Consider the following 20,639-nt stretch of genomic DNA (forward strand, 5'->3'; position numbering starts at 1 on the left):
CTCAGCAGTGATATAACCCAATATCCTCATTGAACAGATGATGAAACTGAGGCCCAGAGAGTATCCTAAGACCATAGATTTGAAGCTAGATTTGAAACCACAAGGAACTTTAAAGAATATCTCAACAAATCCTCTTATTTTTCAAATGAAGAAACAGAGGATAGATGTAAAGTGACTTAACTAAAGAGAAATGATGAATAAGGGACAGAATTTGGCTCTGCTATTTATGATGTGTGATATTGGGCAGGTCACTAACCCTCTCTGAGCCTCAATTTCAGCCCTAAAATGAGGACATTGAATTAGGAGATTTCTAGGGTTCCTTCCAGATGAAAATCTATGGTTCTTCAAACCTCTCTGAATCTCAGTCTAGATCAGGGGCTTGTAACCTGAGAAGGGTTCAATAGGCCCCACCCAACTACCAAGGAGGTCTAACACAAAGAGGATTAAAAAGCCTTCCTTTGGATTTCTGACTATGAACTGTATAGAGCATGGAGTCCAAATAGATTGTGAGCAGTAATGAACAAATGCCAAGTTCAGGAACACTCCATTCAGTCCCCACACCAACAGACTCATTTCTTCCAAGAAGGAACAGGGAGATGGGCATGACTGATGGGGAGATCATCCTTTCATTTCTTCAATCTCATCTCTGCTCCTTTGAAGGCATTGTTCTGACTCCAGAATATTATCTCATGTTTTCTTTGTTTTTTCTACAGATTGCGATGTATGGAGAAGACTTTTTCACTGCAGCCAAGAATGCTTTCATGCTTGTGATGAGAAATGTATTGAGGTCAGTAGTCAGATTCAGTGTTGCACATCTCCTACTATGTTCTAGACACACGTGTTGTGGAGTGGTTTTCTCATTGGTCAGTAATGCTTCCCCTAGGAGACTGTCTTCCATCTACTCTACATGTAAATTGTTCATGTATCTAATTTCTTACATATTGGTTTCCCCACTAGAATGTAAGCTCCTGTGGACAGGGTCTGTCTTTGCCTTCCTTGGAATCTCTAGGACTTCATATGATCACTGGCCCACATAGAGGAAGCACTTGATTTTAAAGATTTTATTTATTTTGAGTTTTACAATTTTTCTCCTGATCTTACTTCCCTCCCCCCACCCCCCCCCAGAAGGCAATTTGTCAGTCTTTACATTGTTTCCATGGTATACATTGATACAAATTGAGTGTGAAGAGAGAGAAATCATATCCTTAGGGAAGAAACATAAAGTATAAGAGATAGCAAGATCAGACAATAGGATATCAGGGTTTTTTCTAAATTAAAGGTAATAGTCCTTGGTCTTTGTTCAAACTCCACAGTCCCTTCTCTGGATATAGATGGGATTCTCCATTGCAGAGAGCCCCAAATTGTCCAGGATTGTTGCCTGATGGAATGAGCAAGTTCATCAAGGTTGATCATCACCCTCATGCTGCTGTTAGGATGTACAGTGTTCTGCTCATCTCACTCAGCATCAGTTTATGCAAATCCCTCCAGGCTTCCCTGAATTCCCATTCCTCCTGGTTTCTAATAGAACAATAGTGTTCCATGACATACACAGACCACAGTTTGCTAAGCCATTCCCCAATTGAAGGACATTGACTTGATTTCCAATTCTTTGCCACCACAAACAGGGCTGCTATAAATATTTTTTGTACAAGTAATGGTATTGCTGGGTCAAAGGGTATGCACATTTTTGTTGCCCTTTAGGTATAGTTCCAAATTTCTCTCCACAAAGATTGGATGAGTTCACAGCTCCACTAACAGTGTAATAGTGTCCCAGATTTCCCACAATCCTTCCAGCAATGGTCATTATCCTTTCTGGTCATATTGGCTAATCTGAGAGGTGAGGTGGTACCTCAGAGAAGCTTTAATTTGCATTTCTCTAATAAGTAATGATTTAGAGCATTTTTTTCATATGACTATGGATTGCTTTGATCTTAGAGGAAGCACTTGAAAATGCTTCTTAGTGGAGTTTGTCATTTGCTGATGGAAACACTATCAGTCAACAAATATATATGTATGAAGCACTATTAGGCAGTAAAGAAGGTTTCCGAGTTGAATAAACAGTCTCTACTCTTAGAATTTCTGATTCAGGTAGGGAAATAAGGCTCTCATCATCAACCTCCAATAATGTTGTAAGTTTTGCAAAGCTCTCTAAAATGGTATTTCATTTGATCCTCCCTATATCCCTGGGAGATGGGTAATATTATTACTCTCATTTTCCAGGGGGAGAAACTAAGACTGAGAGAGATGATATGTCTTGCTCAGGATCACATAATTAATAGATGTCTGATACAGAATTTGAATTCAGATCTTCCTGACTATTGAATCTGGCATTCTATTGGCCATGCCACCCAGGTAGATGCATATACAATAACTTGCCTATAGAACTCTGCCACATGGATGTCCCATAGGTACATTAAACAGAATACATCCAAAATCAAACTTGGGCCTTTCCTTCTCTGTCTATGGGCACCACCAGTCTATGCTTTTGTCCATGATGTGAATGGTGGAAGATATCTTGGACCATTCTTAATCCTCCCTCTCTTAAAGAATTAGTTCCCAAATCCTATATCAACATCTCTTGCATTCATGCCCTCCTCCCCATTCCCACTGCTGCTATAGAGTTTTCATTCACAATTTTGTGAAATAGAGCTCTGGAAAACCAGGCTTTGATAAAGTCTATAGGGATTCAAATGAAGTTACTCAACTATATCTTTAAACCCAAATCACTGATTTTCATAAATTGGTTAATAATAGGTCCCAAGCCTCATTTGTTCATTATTTGGATTTTGAAGGCTCAAAGTGAGTGTAAATAGCAATTATTTCAGTTCTGGCTGGGAACTGAGCTTCTTCTCCTCCTCACTGATTCTTTTATGAAGGCAAACTAGGCTATCTTTTGCTGAACGGATGTTGTCTCAGACAGACTGAGACCTGGGAAAGACCTTAGCTTAAAAAGGTCCAGGACTTTCACTGCATCTGAAACCATTGTCAGTCATTCTGACTTATGTCTTACTAATGGATTCTGAATGATTCTGAAGGAAAGACTAAGGTTCATGATTTTGCAGTCCTGCCTCACTGAGATCCAATTCTATTGCAAGTCGAGACATTGCCCTCTTGATGTCATTGATCTTCTTTAAGAGTGAAGGATGAACAGCAACAATATCAGCCCTGCCACTTACTAGTGCATGACCTTGGAAAAGTCATGTCTCTGTATTCCATTTCTCATCTGCAAAACAAGAGAGCTGGACAAATAACAGACAAAAGATACAAAACACAGTGTATGGCAGCGTATGGCACAGAAGATATGAGTCCCCAATCTGTTTTGGCTGGTGAGGGGAGGAAGTGGATCTTGGCAAAAGGAATAAGATTTCAGTCTTGGACAATGGGAGAATGAGGGTGCACAGTGGACAATAGGAAGAGGATGAGTAGGGGAAAAGTTTACAAATAAGATGACTTTGACTTGGAGCATATTGAGCTTGATAAGTCATCCAGGAACAGGCAAGTCATAAACAGGCATTTATTAAGGACCTTCTATACTTTAGATGCTGTGCTAAGTTCTGGGAATACAAATAGAGAGAAAATTAGTCCCTGCCTTCAAGGAGGCTTCATTCGAATGGGGGAAGAAAGCACAGAAAAAGAAAGAGAAACTGAGGGCAGTAGGATAAGATACCTGGGGTGGGCTCAGTACAGAAAAACGTCCAAAAAAGTCTGAGAAAAGTCAGATGTAGAAAATGGAGGAACAAAAGAACAGAGCTAGATTTGATAAAGGAGACAGATCACAAGTACAATAAAAGGATGGACTGGACTTTGTCTCCATTCCTATTATCTCTTGTGCCTCTCTTATACAGAAAGGACACACCAATGATATAGCAACTCTGCAGCACCAAGAATCCAAAATAGGTTGTTTTCAAAGTGCTTGTTTAAGAGCTACATTCAGAATAAAATAAATATTTTTTAAAAATATGAAAACTGATGTTCACTTACTGTAAGCTCACTTAATGCTCCTTTCCTGTGCTATCATCAGTAAAGTTAGCAGGCCCAGCATCATGACAGACTCTCATCAAAACCTACTCAGACATTCTAGTATCCCTTCCCTCTTTCCAGGATTATGAAGACTCTGTTTCCAAGATGTATGAATTTGCTCAGGCCTCCATAATTAACTTGGCCACAAGCTTTTGGAGCAAAAGTCTACCAGGAGCTGAAACCCTAGCTACAAAGCCTGAACCAACAGTGCTAGGAAAGAAATCCCCAAATTCCAATGCTAGGCCAGAAAACTGAGGAACAGAGAGAGCAGGACATCATCAAGACAGGATACAATGCATTTGGGGGCTATGGAGTCCTCCACCAAACCTGAAGGCCAAGACCTAGGCTAAAAATTGTCCAGGAGAGGTTAAGACTCTTTGAGATCAGTCTCCAAGGAAACCACAAATAGGGGAGGGAATCAGGAAGTGAATCATAAGTATTATTTGAATTGGAAGTATCAAAGAAAGAAATCTTAAAACCTGAACATGAACAGATAACTCAGCAGGGAAAACACTCTGACTCAAGGGACAAATCATAATTATTAAGAATAATGAGGAAACACTATGCCACATTTCTGGGATGTAGCTAAACTAGTTCTTTACAGGGACATACTATCTTTACAAAAATACAGTAATAAACTAGAAAAAAGAAACAATTATTGAACTGAATATGTATATAAAAAATTAGAAAACAACAAATGAATTAACAAAATAAGCTCAAAAAGATATTAAAATTAGAGGGGAAATAAACTGGAAACAGAAACAACCATGGAAATGATAAATAAAACTAAAATGAGTTCTTAGAAGAAAATTATAATCCCTTAGCTAATCTGATTTAAAAGGGAACAGAAAATCAAGACAATGAAACAGCAAATGAGGAAGGTGAAATCATAGCAAAACCAGAAGAAATAAAGAGTGCTCAAAACCTATTCTCAACAAAACTGAGAATACAAAAGGAATAGAGAATACTTTCAAAAATGTGAAATAGTTAATCTCTTAGCAGAACAGATTGAGATCTTAAATAATTTGATCTCAGAAAGGGAAAAAGATCTAGCTGTAAAAGAACAAAGAAACAAAACTTTTGGTCTGATGAATTCCTGGGATAATTCTAACAGACTTGTAAAAAGTAGTACCCATATTTCACAAATTATTCTCAAACAAAGAAAGATCCTCAATAGAATATTTTATGAGATATAGTCTTGTTACCTAAACATGAGAAAGTTAAAAAAGTATTGAAAAGTATAGGCTAAGGGCAGCTAGGTGGCATAGTGGATAAAGCACCTGCCTTGGAGTCAGGAGTACCTGGGTTCAAATCCGGTCTCAGATGTTTAATAATTACCTAGCTGTGTGGCCTTGGGCAAGTCACTTAACCCCATTTGCCTTGCAAAAAACCTAAAAATAAAACAAACAAAAAAAAAGAAAGAAAAGAAAAGTATAGGCTAGCATTAGGAAATATTGAATCAACTTTTTAAAACAAAATCCTAGCAAACAGATGTTATTTATCCTAGAAATTATTCTTTATGATCAAGTGGTATTTGTATCATGGATTCAAAGACAGTCAGACATAAAAACAATCAGCATTATCATATGAAACACCACATTACCTCCATAAATATAGAAAAATGTTTTGATAAAATATAATGGTCCTTTATGCTAAAAATCTCGTACAAAGTAGAAGCATAGAAGGACCTTTAAAAATATTTTACAAAACACATATCTATAATCAAAAGCAAACACAATAGGAATCGGGTTACAAATGGCATCTTTTCTAGTAAACAGAGGAGTGAAGCTAGGATGACTACTCTCCTGACTATTATTTAATATAATTTTAGAAATCCTAGCAAGAGCACTCAAAAAAGAGAAAGAAGTTCAAGGAATACAGATATGTAAAGAGAAGATAATATAACCCCTTCTTTGTTGATATGATTGTTTACTTGGAAAACCTTAGGGATTCAACAAAGATACTAATTAAGACAATTAATAGCTTCAGCAAACTTGCAGGTTACAAAATAAATCCTCTAATTCAAACAGTATTTCTATAGGAAATAGCAAAATCAAGAAACAATAATAGAAAGAAATTCTATTACAGATAAGTAGAAACTGCATAAAATACCTAGAGCTGAATCTCCCAGAGCATATAAAAGACTTGAATAGATTCAATTATAAAAATGCTCCTTAAAGATATGAAGAACAAATTAAATAGAGGGGTATTCTGGGTTCATATAATAAAAATGACAAACTATTAAAATTAATTTATATTTTCAATGTTATGCCAATCAAATCACCAAGGGGATTTTATGGACCTTGATAAACTAATAACACAATTCAATTGGGAAAACAAAAGGTCTACAACATTAAGTAAAATTATGAAAAGAAGGACAAAAGGGGAAATAGCACCTCTAGACCTTAAACTATATTCATATTCATATATTAAACTGTATTCATTAAATAATAGATGGGTCAATGGAATAGACTAGACAAAGGAGATTAAAAAAATATATCATCAGTAATCCATTGTTTGATAAAGTGGAAAACAAAAATTGCCTGGTAAAAAATTCCCTATTTGATAAAAATTGATGGTAATACTGTAAAGCAATCTGGAAGAAATTAGGCTTAAACCAACTTGCTACAATACAGTCTAAATGATTACATAATCTTATTACTAAAGATCATACTGTACAAAAATGGAAGAGAAAGATTGTATGTCTTTCATGACTATTGGTAAAAGATGTGTTAAACAAGAGTAGAAGCACTTACACAAAATAAAATAGATAATTTTAAATACTTGAAACTGAAAAATGTGTGCATCAAATTCATTAATGCATAAGAGATAAGAGAAGTCTCCAATGAGGATAGAAAACTTTATATCTATATATATCTACATATATATAGATATACATATATATGTATATATATATATTAGACTTATCTAATAAGGGTTTTTTTAACAAGGTATATAAACTAGTTATATACATACATATATATCCACACTACAACTGAATTAATGATAAAAGAATATGAAATGTTTCTCAAAAGAACTATAAAAGTGGCGGCTAGGTGGTGCAGTAGATAGAGCACTGGCCCTGGAGTCAGGAGTACCTGAGTTCCAATCTGGCCTCAGACACTTAATAATAACAATTACCTAGCTGTGTGGCCTTGGGCAAGCCACTTAACCCCATTTGCCTTGCAGAGCCAAAAAAAAAAAAACAAACCCTAAGACTATAAAATAATCACAAACATGAAAAAATGCTCCAAGTCATTAATAAGGGAAATGCAAATCAATATGACCCTTAACCATAAGGTCTGTGAGTTAGTAAAAGTACTAAAAATTTGGTAACTATCATTGTTGGAAGGATTGGGGAAATATAGCTACATGGGGGCAGCTAGGTGATGCAGTGGATAAAGCACTGGCCCTGGAGTCAGGAGTAACTGAGTTCAAGTCACTTAACCCCCTTTGCCTTGCAAAAAAAAAGAAAAAAAAAGAAAAAAGAAATATAGCTACTCGAAGCTGATGAGGTTATGAAGTACTACAGTTATTTTGGAAAGCAACTGAGAATTATGCAAATAAAGTAACCAAAATATTTAGATCCTTTGAACCAGAAACTCCATTACTGGCTTTTAACCCAAAGAAACTACTGAAAAGAAAAAAGTCCCCATATACTTGAAAATATCTGTATATTTTTGGCACTTTTTGTAATGGTTAAGAATTAGGTACAAAGTACCAAATTTTGTTACATAGATGTAATGAAATATTACTGTGATTAAGAATTGATGTGAATGTTGAAGGCAGAGAAACCTGGAAAGAATTACATGAACTAATGTCTGAGGAATAAAGCCAGGAGAGCCAAGAAGACAATATACACAGCAATTATAACATATGGAGAAATAACATTGGATCAAAAAATCAAGAGTGATTGTAGACAGGACAGCTAGGTGGTATAGTGAATAGAGCCCTGGCCCTGGAGTCAGGGGGACCTGAATTCAAATCTAACCTCAGACATTTGATATTCACTAGCTGTGTGATATTGGGCAATCACTTAACCCTATTGCCTTGCAAAAAAGAAAACAAAAACAAGGGAATGTAGTTCAAGTAAGACTCATATAAAAGCATTTAAGACCACTATTGAAATAACTATGGCAGAGAGCAGGTTTATGTATTTGATTTTTCTTTCAGACTAATGCCAGTTTTTTCCTTAATTTTGGCTCACTACTCTGTATTTCTCTTGAATTATTTCACTTTCCCCTTTCTTTACTGCTTTAGTTGCCTCCAAGTTCTCGTTGAGCCACTAGGTCATCTGCATCAAAAAAAGGAGTTGGTCATTAAGGAAGGGGAAAAATGACAGGAGACTTAGAAGGCCTGGGTGGGACAAATGGAAAGCCTGCTAGAACCATCGAACATTCTTAAGTCTCGTCATATCCCCAGTAGCAGAACTGTTGCTGGGAAAACAATATGGCCCCAGGAGCATCCTTGAATGGCCAAGCAAGACTGGGTTATGTTTCAAGCATTAAAATGAGTCAGTTCCATCTCTAGGCCCCAGGTCCATCCTGGACATCTTTTATCAGGTCAAGGCAAGATGCATGTACTACTCCTGCTACCCTCTGTGAATTCCAAAGCCCCTCAGAAATATAGACCAAACAAGGAAGGGAGGTTTAAGGGTTATTTTCTCAACTTCTTTATCTTGCAGAATTGCTGTGTTGGACAAAGTGACAGAATTAACATTGTGGATGGGGAAGCTGTTTATTTCTGGTGGGATAGGTAAGTAATCTGAAGAAAGAGGGAACAGGAAGTGCTTTGCTATAAAAGAAGGTATCACCATGCAAATGAATGATGATCTTCTTCCTGTTTTAATAGGTGTCCTGGGCTTTTTATTCTTCACAAAAAAACTCCCATTCACAGCACCAACACTGAATTATTACTGGGTGCCTCTCTTGGTAAGGAAGGCTGCATCTTTGTGGCATACTATAGAGCTTTTAGATTGGGAGGGGGAGCATGGGGAAGGGCTTGGCATCAAAGACCTGACCTCAGACCCCATATTGTCACCAGAGCCTTTCTCTCTATGTTGCCTTGACTCAGTGTCATTTCACCTTCTGGGCTTCAGTTGCTCCTGTCAAATGAAGGGCTTGGGCTAGTTGGGCAACCTTTGAGATTCCATTCATTTCTTGATCTGTGCACCAATGATTATATGATGATGAACCAAGAGGTTGGGGCTATATCACTTTGGAGAATCCTCCTAGTTTTGGATCTGTGACCCTAAGTTGCCTCAAGTTTTCCATGGGAGTTAAAGCAATGAATATATAGAGGCATTGTGCATTAAGGATTAAGACATGGGACCTCCTTCAGTAGGCTGCAGAAGGCTAAGAACCAAGCTAATGTCATTTCCCCAGTTATAGATAGATTTAGCGTGATGATGGGGAAGTAATCATGACTGATAGCAGCTAATTGGCAGCCCAGAATCAGAACTGAACCTGATTTTTCATTGTTACTATAGTCTTAGAATATATGAGGGATGAGCATGGTGGTGATGGTAGCAGTAATCAAGAATATAGAGGACATATCCAAATAAAAGATAAGCCAACTTTGGACAAACTAGTGTAGCTGGGTGTGATTGGAGCTAAGCTTACATATAAGAAGGTGAGAAGAGAAGCAGCCACTTGTCCAAGGTTCCCTAGTTAATAAGAGACAGAGAGTAGAGTTACTGGAAGGAGGCAGTGTGGTACAGTGAAAAGAGTATAGGCTCTGAAGTCAGTTCAGATCTTCCCTCGGCTGCTTCCTGCATGTGACCTGCATCACATCATGGAAACTTTTGGGTCTTAGTTTCCTTTTTTCTCAAATGATGAGGTTGGACTCAATGATTTCTGAGGTCCCACCCAGCTCTAGATCAAGGATCCCAAACCCAGGCTTCTTTTTCACTCTACTACACATCATCTACTAATGCCCTAATCAACCTCATGAGATAATTTCAAAGATGTGAACTATCCTCTAGGACTTTGGAAGGAAGGCACTTGGCACTTCTCTTAAAAGGGTATTAACATGAAAATAAATCCCCCTGAACAGAAACCCACTCTGCTCTACTCTCACCTGTTCTCTCAATAAAATGGGGGATGCTATTTCCCATAAGAGTCTGTCCTTCCCAGAATTTAAGATAACCAAGTAGTCTTGGAGGCAGGATTAGATATTGAAACCTACCCCTTAGAAGGTATAAAAAGTTGACTGAACTAGTTCATTACCTTTAAAGGATAGTCCTAGTCACTGAAATAATTTCAATGGGTGCATACATACTCAATGGAGTTTCTAAAAGTCGCAAACAAATAATCTTCACCTGTAAGAGCATGATTCGGGGACTGGCCCTAGACAATCTTGCTCCCACCCTATGGTGTTTGGGTTATCATTCTGAAATTTTTGTTACTATGTTTAAAAATTCTTTTGAAGATTAAATCATATTAAGGTTCTTTTTCTTGGTCTGAAACAAGAATTTAGAAGAAAAGCCTTCACCAAACTTTTTGTTTGAGAACGACCTTTAAGTAATAGACTCTCATTCTTTTTTTTTTTTTTTTTGCTTACAGCATAGTAGTATTCTTTACTATGAGGAAAACACATTGAATTTTTTAATTTGTTACAATTTTTTAGATAACAAAATTATTTTTTTTTCTTTTTTCTTGCTTCATCTTCCATTAAAAAAAGAACAAATCCTCACTTCCTTATAACAAATAGAGTCAAGGAAAACAAATTGCCACATTGAGCAGTAAAAATGTTTTGATCTACACACCTTTCTGTCAGAAGGTAGATAACATGTTTAATCTTTGGTCTTGTGTAAGAGTGGTGGGTCAGGGCGGCTAGGTGGTGCAGTGGATAGAGCTCCAGCCCTGGAGTCAGGAGGACCTGAGTTCAAATCCAGCCTCAGACACTTGATAATTACCTAACTGTGTGACCTTGGGCAAGCCACTTAACCCCATTTGCCTTGCAAAAAACTAAAAAAAAAGAATGGTTGATCATTGCTTTGATCACAATTCTTGTTAACACTCAAAGTTATTGTCTTTAAAAAATTGCTATTGCATCAATTGCTATCCTAGTCTGTTCTCTTCACTCTGTATCAGTTCATAAAAATCTTCCCATTTTTATCTGAAACCATTCCCTTCATCCTTTGTTAGAGCACACTGAGGTTCCATCACTTTTCTCTATCTTGTGATATCTTTTGTTATATATTTCTATATCTTGTTATATATATTTTCTATATCTATAGATATAACCAGTCTCCAATTGATGGGCACCCCTTTAACCTCCAGTTCTTTGAGGCACACTAAAGATAAGTTGGCAACACCCCAAGCAAGTTCAGAGACTCACATATGTGTAGAATCCTTTCAGTAACAAGACATTGCATTGCTTCCTTTCTAAGTTCAAGGCCTGAAGTGTTTGGAGGTTAGTGTGTCTATATAGAAGACATTTTTCTTTGATTTATGATATATGATATATGCTATATATAAAAAAAATCTACTAAAGTAATTACAAATTCCTTTTGCCTGGAATGCTCTAGTCACACATACCTTTATGGTCACAATTGTAGGCTGCCTTGGTACAACCATTTTGGTTTTTTTCCTAATTCACTCTTGTGATAAGGTAATGGATTCATTCATTCTTTGAAATGACTGGTTTCTCTGAAATTTTTTTGCACTTCATTGACCAAATCTATTGAATAAGGTCATAGATTTCAACTTGGAAGGGAAATTGGAGGTCATTTAACAGATGAAAAAATGAGGCAGAAAGGTACCACAGCATGTGTCTAAGGTCATGTGAGTTGTAGGTAGTTATGGCTACATTTGAACCCAAGTCCTTTGATTCCAAACCCAGTAATCTTTCCATGATACAGTTCTGCTTCAGTATTATATAGACCACAATGCACATTATAAATCGATTAGAGTGCATCTAATTCACTAAAATTGACTCTGACGTGCTCTACCACACTTGATTTGGAAGGAGCATGACTTCAAGACAGCTGGGTGGCACCACCGACTTGAAGTCAGGAAGAACTGAGTTCAGATCCTATAGTTTCCTCATCAATATAATGGGAATATAAAGGAAAATAATGACATTTAAATCACTTGTTTGTTGTGAGGATGAAATGAGACAATATATGAACATGGAAAGGGTTCCCCCCCAAAGCAACACGCGCACACACACACACACACACACACACACACACACACACACACTCAGTAATTGTAAAAAATCAACCAGATGCCTAACAGGAGATGCCCCTTCTTTGGCATTTTCCTCTCCTACACTGTTCATCTAATGCAGAACTAAAAGAAGGGCAGATAATTGCTTCTCTCTTCTCCAACAATCAATAGTTTTACTATTCTCCCTCTAGAAGGCAGTGGGGTCCAGTGGAAAGAAGGCAGAAGTTAGACTCAGCATCTAAGTCCAAATGCCAGTTCTACTCATTATTACCTAAAGGACTTGGCCAAGTCACTTACTGACCATGGCCATGCATTTCTCCTCTGTGAAGTGAAGGAACCCAGACCAGCTGGCCTCTAAGGGTCTGTACCTCTGATTGCAGATGTCCTAATCTTCCTCCTGACTTAGCTAAGGGATCTAAGATTGGAGGAAAAAGATGCTGAAACAAGAAGCATATTGAGACCCAACAGTGACTTCTGAGGGAGCTCCACAAAACCTGTGCTCAAATATGTGGGAATGAATTGTACCTTAAGCATGAAAATCCAGGGGAAACAATGGCAACAGACCCCAAAATGAACTGCTTCCTTCAGAAAATGGAGTTTTCCTGAGAATCTTGGGACTAACCAAGTGAGAAAAATTCAGTATTAAATCTTTGAGTCCCTGTTTTAGGGAGTAATGAAATTTTTCTGATCTCCATCTCATCAGAGTATCATATTCATTCATTCCTTCAATCTCTCCTTTGTGCCAGTCACTGGGTTAGGGGCTGGGTCTGCAATAGGCCCAACCATTCTATTAGGATTGAGGTAAACAATGAATATTTAAGTACATAAAGCATACATTATATTTACTCACACACACACACATAGGGTGATATGGGGGACAATAATAAGTGAGAGGAATCAGAAAAGACCTCATGTGGATGCTAAAGTTGAGCCTTCCATCATAAATGAAAAGCATGGATCTCCTGCCTCTGAGAATTCATTGTGAATAGACAGTATATGGAACCTTTCATATTTGCTTCTTGGGACCATCTCAATGACATTTTCCCCTCTGTGCTATCTGCTTCCAGATGATGGTTTTTGGATCTTATCTCATTGCCCATGGCTTCTTCAATGTCTTTGCAATGTGTGTTGATACCCTCTTCCTCTGCTTCTGTAAGTATTTAGCACCTACAGTCAGGATGTAGCTGGGGAGACTTCTAATGATAGTGAGAAAATGACGGGCCAAACTTTGGTTGTCAGCAGGATTAAAATCATGTTTTGGCTACAATGGGAAAATTGCTCAAGAGTTTCCTTCAGCAGCAGTTACAAGCACCCAGGAGCTTTGAAAAGTGCTGCCATGACTCTTGGGCTCCCTGGGGTTGGAACACCTCAGCCATTCTTTTATACTTTTTTATTTGTTTTTGTTTTTATCTATAAGGCAATAAGGTGAAGTGCCTTGCCAAGGTCACGCAGCTAGGTAATTATTAAGTGTCTGAGACCAGATTTGAACTCAGTGCTCCTGACTCCAGGGCTGGTGCACGACCCACTACACCACCTAGCCACTGCCATTCTTTTATACTTTTCAAAAATGTCTTCAAATTTATGCTAATGGATGAATTTAGCCATTAGAACTATACATCAATGGATGGGGAAACTTGCCCTTTCAGTTTTCAAGCCACATTTGCTTTTGGAGAGTCAGGTTCTCACTGGTTGCAAAGTCTCCTAAATCTAGATTTTCTCTTAGATAACTCGATCCAAAGAAAAAAAAAAGATTTGTAGGGAATTGACGTTGGCTCTGTCCCATGCCCTAAATCTTTCCCAGGTTAGTCACTGATTTTAAAATAAAATGAAGGAGTTTAAAGCAAATGGATTTTAAAACAAAATATCAGATACCTAGTTTTCTTTCTCTTGGGGATAGAAAACAGGGATTAAACCTGGGATTTCATTAGGGAATTCCCAGTTAAAGAAACTCTGCCTGACAATTCAGATCACCCATTACCTTCTGATTGCAACTTAAAGTCTTAGATTATTACTTAAAACTCTAAAAGATTAATAAGGTAAGATCACAGAGTTGTTGAATGGAGGTCAGAACTTGAACCCAGGTCCTCCTAACTCTGAGACCAACTCTCCCTCACTCTGCCATTGTCTCATTTTTCACGGGATGTAAAAATCACAAACTGCATAAATGTGTCCGATTTTAACCTCAGAATTTAAGGACCTCAAGGAATTCCTGCTTGATCATCTTTGTCAAATAAAGTTTTTTAGGAAAATTAGGAAACCATAATTCTTTGGCACTCAATTAGATGGTTTGATTACCTCAACTAACTCTACAGATAATTAAACTGATCTTTGCTAAGTTTCAAGGGAAATGTGTATTTGACAGGGCTGATATATCTTTTATTGTTCAGTTTTGTCTCTTTATGATTGTATGGATCATACGTAACACGTCAGGCCTTTTTATCCTCTACTCCCTCTGACCAAGCTGACGTTCATTGTTTCCATGACATTACCTATGTCCTCCTCTGCTAGCCTCTTTTCCTTTTGTTTTCAATCTTTCCCAAGATCACAGTCTTTTCCAATCAATCCTATCTCCTCAGTATGTGACCAAAGTATTTAAGCTTCAGTTTCAGGACTCTCAAAAGTCTTCTCCTAAAACACAATTTGAAAGCATCAATTCTACAGTGTAAGGCTTTTCTTAGGATCCAACTCTCAAAGCCAAATATAGCTACTGGAAAAACCACAGCTTTGACAGTACAGACCTTTGTCATCAAGGTGTTGTCTCTGTCCAGATTTGCCAGAGCTTTTAATTTCATGACTGCCTTCACCATCTGCAGTGATCCTTGAGTTCAAGAATATAAAATCTGACTCTGCTTCCATTTCTTCTTCCTTTCTTTGCCAGGAAGTGATGGGATAAATTGCCAAGATCTTAGGGGTTTTTTTTGTTAACTTTTAAACCAGTTTTTTCACTTTCCTCTGTTACCCTCAAGAGGCTTCTAAATTACTCTTTATTTACTGCCATCAGAGACATATCATCTACATATCCAAGACTGCTGATATTTCTCCTGATGACCTTAACTTCAGCTATGATTCATCCAGCCTGGCATTTCACATGAATCCCTCTGCATAGAAGTTAAATAAAATCACAGTAGACAATCTTTTTGTAATCCTTTTGTAATCCTAAACTAATCAGTTGTTCCATGTTCAGTTCTAAATATTGCCTCTGGGCCCACATCCAAGCTGTTTAGGATAAGATGGATCTGGTGCTCCCATGGCCTTGAGGACTTGCCTCATTTTGTCGTAACCCAATGTAGCTCATGAATCTAGATAGTGGGCTTTCACTCCAGAGAATGTTGGCCGCTGGTCTCCAGTTCTGCTGCCTTTTCAACACCCAGACTGCTCTTCTATTCTTAGTGCTTTACATATTGCTGAACCTGGAAGGCAGAATCTCAAGTAGAACCTTGTCGGTATGGGAAATGAGTGCAAGGGTTCCAAAATGTGAACATTCTTTGACATTGACTTGCTTGGAGATTTAGGATATAAACTGGTCTTTTTCGATCCAGAGTCCACTGTTCAGTTTTCCAAAGTTGCTGGCCTATCGAGGGTAGCACTTTAACAACGTCATCTTTTCAGATTCTAAGTTGCTCAGCTGGAGTTCTATCCCCTCCATTTACCCTGTTTTGAGCAAGACTACCTAAGTTCCTTAACTTCATTCTCCAGAATGTTTGGCTCTGGACATTAGCCACACCATCATGGTTACTGGTGTCAAGATCTTTTTGGTATAGCTCTCTTTTGTATTCTCGACACCTCTTCTTAATCTCTACTTCTGCTAAATCCCTACCATTCTGGTCTTTAATTATGTCCATTTTGCATAAAACATTCTCCCAATATCTCTAATTTTCTTCAAAAGATCTCTTTCCCATTCAAATGTTTTCTTCTAATTCTTTGCATTGCTCATTTAAGAAAATCTGTTCTCTTCTTGCTGTTCTCTAGAATTCTACATTCAGTTGAGTAGAACTTTCTCTTTTTTCTTTCCCTTTTCCTTTGCTTCACTTATCAGAAAGGGACTCAAAGACTTATCTTTTCTTCTTTAGAACTACGTGCTTCAGAGCAATCCCTGAGTTTGGACCAGGCTGAATGGAGGGAGGAATAGAGTTGAATCTTTGACATGTATGGCAAATATGTAAAGAAATGCCTTGCCCTTTCTTTTTCATTATATGTGTCTATCCCTCCACCTTGGGGTTGAGAAGCCAGGAATGTAGAAATCCTAGGTTCAGTGACTGATTCTTCCTTTGAATAGCTCTGTATATAGATTGGACTGGTTATTTTGCCTCAGTTTATAGTTAGCATCCTAGCATTTGCTGATTAAGGGAGTGTAGCTGTAAGCAAGGAAAACCAGTCATTCACTAAGCATTCATTTTGGGGTAGACACTGGCCTAAAGCTCTAAAAATCCAAAGAAAGATCACAGCAGAGCATCTTTCCCCAAGGACTACACATTAAAATGGGCCAAGTGGCTGAGCAAGGTATGGTCTGAGGGGGAAAGAACTCTGGGACTGGAGGAAGAAGACTCAAACTATAACTACCTCCTTCCAAGTCTGAGGCAGGAACGGAGGGGCAGATGCTTGAAGATGCCTTGGGCTCATCCCAGGCCCCCTTGTAAGTTCTCTCCAAAATGAGCAGCCAGAGTTTCAAGACTTACTCCTCTGGAACCCGCTTTGACAGATTTGTGTTTGGCAAGGAAAATTCAGTTTGGGCAATGGGAATTACCCTTTCCCTCCCTCACCCTGACCTCCTCTTCCTCCTGCCATCTTTCTTCATGAAATGCCAACTCCACAGAAATCCAGATAGAATTTCAGCTTTAATCTCCTCTTTGTACTAAGAATGGTTTTCTTTTAGAGATTCTTGTCTCGAAATATAAAGAACAAGGTAAACGAGATTGTTTCCCTTTCCTGCACCAGCTGTTCTTATAGGCAACATTGGACTTGGAAATGATGACTTACCTGTAGGCTGTCTTCCAGGCCAAGTCTTGATTGTATGAGATTACTATTTTTATCTCCTTTTCTGCCAAAAAAAGATAAGCATTTTCCAAAATGCCATATATTTTAAGACATTTCTTTCCATCCTTCGGTCTATTGGGTCACTATCATATATTATTACATCTCTCTTCCCAGACTTCCTCCTGTTTCCCCTCCCTTTGCCACACACCTACTCCCAAGGAAGTCAGAATCTTGGAAAATCCCATTGCTGCTAGGAGGATAAGGATGGGCCAGGAAGTGTAGACAAATGCCAGGCAGGCAGAGCCCAGGTTGGCTAGTGGTATACTAAGGAAAGAAAGTAAAATCAACTGAATGACCTAAGAAAGAACAAGTATAGCTTGGGTCCTTTGCATTAGAGGAAGGTTATCTACAGACTTGAAAATGTCATTTGATTAACTATTATAATTATTATCACAATGGAATTTCAAACAAAAATTTAATAGCTATTCTAATTGTCATTATAGCAATTAATAACTTATTAGAAGGTAGTTTGTCATAGAGGTTAGAGGGCTACCTCTATGGAGTTAGGGAGACCTGAGTTCAAATCCTGCCTCAGACACATAATGACCCTGGACAAATCATCTAACAAAGCAGTAGCTCTTTTGAATTCCAAGAAGTGATTTCCTCACTAGGAATTATTTATGCCACTGAAGTCATAAATGTGGCAAAAAAAAAAACAAAAAAAGTAAGCAAACGAAAAAGCTCACCATCATAATAGCTAATAATAATGGTGTGGTTTAGAAAAATTGTGCTTTAGAAATCTATGTGCTTTAGATTATGTGTTTCAGAAATAAGGTCTTATTGGGTTCCCCTGCAAGGTTGGTACTATTACCACCATATTAAGCTGAGAAAATGAGGCAAACTGAAGGTAAGTGACTTATCCAGGCACACAACTTGTAAGAGTCTGAAGCTACATTTGAACTCTGGTCTTCCTAACTTCAGATTTTATCCAATTTGCCCCCTCAGGTGGGTGAATTCTTACATCCCTCACCTCCCGAAACCCAACTGTTGTGGAGAAGGGAAGGACTTAGGAAATGTGTCAATAGGCACAGAAAATGCCTCAGTGACCTAACTTTGACCAACTCTCTTGTCTTTAACTTTCTAACATAAGTCTCTCTTCATTTTTCCTTGTTTCATTCTTGGGGTTTTTTTTAAACCATCCTTATGATCGCCTGTTGCTGTCTGCTGCACATCCAGGTGAAGATCTGGAGAGAAATGATGGAAGTATAGAAAAGCCTTACTTCATGGGCCCTGAGCTGCTCAAGATTCTGGGCAAGGAGCAACAAAAGAAACGCAAGTAACTGCTCCCCAACAGGACTGACTGATGGCAAGGAGACCTTGAACAAGGACATCGACTCAGAGATAGAAATCTTGCTTTGGATTGAGGGGCAGAGAGCACCTGACTACTCCAAAGAGTTGGGAATGTGGGCACAGCAGCCACTGGAGAGAGAGAGAGAGAGAGAAGGGGCATCCTTTGAGGCTGCTACCCCTCCAAGGCATCAGGCATTAAAGGTTTAACAACTTTTCTTAGTTGGTTGTTTCCCCTTAGTACATCTTTGAGAATCTCTCTCTCTCTCTCTCTCTCTCTCTCTCTCTCTCTCTCTCTCTCTCTCTCTCTCTCTCTCCCTCCTTCCCTCCCTCCTCCCTCCCCTATTTAATAGGTGTATATTCATAAAGGATATTCAGGCAATTTCTGAAAGCACTACAAATGTAGAACCAATTAGCCATAAAAAGACCAACTTCTAGTAAACCAGCATATGGTACAAAATGTGCCAATGTGACCCAATGGCCCTGTGATACTATCCAAACTGGCCAACCAGTCTCCTTAAATTGGGATGGAATTGGGTGTTCATGATTCCCTAGGAAGTTCATTTCAGTAAGATATTCAAGTCTGCAAAAACCCTGTCCATGTCAATGTGATCCGGGTCTCCCCATGAGGATTACTGAGAACCATTTCCAGCGAAACGTGCTCTGAGCCCTTGCAAGGCCGAAGAACTGCTTCTGGCGGTCTTGGCCATAAGGACAATTGACCTGCAGTGTCATTCCATTTGGGAGAAGCTGACATTGCTGTACATGTCTCATTATCCTTTCTGTGTGTGTCCAACACAGACTTCTTGTTTCCACCTGGAAGAAGATGGTCGCAGAACTTTTTCAAAAGACTAAAGTTGTCTTCTCATTCACACTTCTGTATTTCTTCATTGGGGTATCATCTGTGCCTTCGTTCCACATTAAGTTGAGGTTGAAACCTACTTTTTCCCCTTCTTTCCCAAGTTTAAATTTAAGATGTTTCTTCTATCTCCCACTGGAAGGATGCTTCTGGTCCTGTGTTAACTCCTTTCTCCCTCTTTGTTAGCCCATGAAATGAAGTCACCTTTCCCTCTAGGATCTGGGATAGAAGTCTTCCCTACTGACCTAAGGGATAGTGGCTAACATCTCATCATCTATCTGGCTGTTCCATGTTCATTTTCTGAACATGAAAGGTGGTGATGGGGCCACCAGTTTAAACATGGGGTGTGATGAGGTATAACCAATGGGGGTCTTCTTGGCTGATATACTTAATTCAGATGAACCTTATGCATGTTGGTCAAACAAAGCAAAAAACCATATCATAACAAAGAGCTGGTTGTTTTCTCATACCTATGTTTACAGTTTGGTTATGCCAAAATTTGCTCTTTTAAATGAAAAAGGCAACTGGAGTTTGGAGGGCTCCTGTGGAACAAGGGGACAAGAGGTGGCAACTGTCCCTCGCTGATCTGAATTTGAGCTTGATCCTATTTCCATAAAGAGAATGGAAAAATCAAAGTATTTTGGTTAATTTACAAACTAATTCCAAGACTATCTTGGCTACCTGGTATCCCCAATCACCACAGCATTGAATGACAATAGGGAAGAACTGAGATTTAGGGACATTAAGAATCTTTTACACCACAGAGAAGGGTAGAAATCACTAGACAGTTCCCTTGAGGGAGAACAGCAGTGGAGACTGGGGTATTACCAGGTTACTGCTGAGGAGAGTGTCCAGAGGAAACTGGGAAGTGAGGAGCCAGGAAGGAATTCTCTCTGGGGAATGGAGAGGGGTGGGGGGGGGTGGGGCAGGTAGGTAGGGATCCAGGTAGTGAAACATGACCAACAGTTGACTTCCAGTTATCACTGATTATTCTTGCTAACAGGTGCTAAATTCAATTGCTTCTCTATTGCCAAAGATCTGCTTGAATTATGGAAATTCTCTGAATTGAGCCCCATGAGGCAAAGCTCTGCCTGCCTGGCTTAGTTCCCTCTCTTCCTGGCCAGACCAGGAAATTTCTCTTCAAGGTGCTACAGCTGAAGACCCTGTGCCTCTTTCTGAAAAGTGTCTTTTCACTCACTGCGGGGAGAAAGAAGCAGGCTCCATCCCCAGCCAAAGGAGCCAGTAAACCCCAGGAGGGAGAGAGG

The 20,639-nt window shown here is 38.7% G+C and overlaps 1 protein-coding gene across 4 annotated transcripts in view; it reads left to right on the forward strand.

Annotated features, from left to right (window-relative positions):
• The window catches only part of SLC44A5 (solute carrier family 44 member 5), a 380,222-nt gene extending 359,950 nt beyond the window's left edge, over positions 1–20,272 (forward strand). For 3 of the 4 annotated variants that reach the window (XM_074221155.1, XM_074221156.1, XM_074221157.1), the window contains 5 exons: positions 714–787; positions 8,705–8,775; positions 8,872–8,951; positions 13,262–13,346; positions 18,405–20,272. In XM_074221155.1, the coding sequence (XP_074077256.1) occupies positions 714–787; positions 8,705–8,775; positions 8,872–8,951; positions 13,262–13,346; positions 18,405–18,508 (414 nt within the window). In that variant the 3' untranslated portion in view covers positions 18,509–20,272. The remainder of the gene's footprint in view (positions 1–713; positions 788–8,704; positions 8,776–8,871; positions 8,952–13,261; positions 13,347–18,404) is intronic. The other variant, XM_074221159.1, reaches the window with a different exon arrangement.
• Positions 20,273–20,639: the final 367 nt, after the last annotated feature.

The sequence above is a fragment of the Macrotis lagotis genome, chromosome 2 (genome assembly GCF_037893015.1).
Source record: "Macrotis lagotis isolate mMagLag1 chromosome 2, bilby.v1.9.chrom.fasta, whole genome shotgun sequence".
In the NCBI taxonomy this organism is placed as follows: Eukaryota; Metazoa; Chordata; class Mammalia; order Peramelemorphia; family Peramelidae; genus Macrotis; species Macrotis lagotis.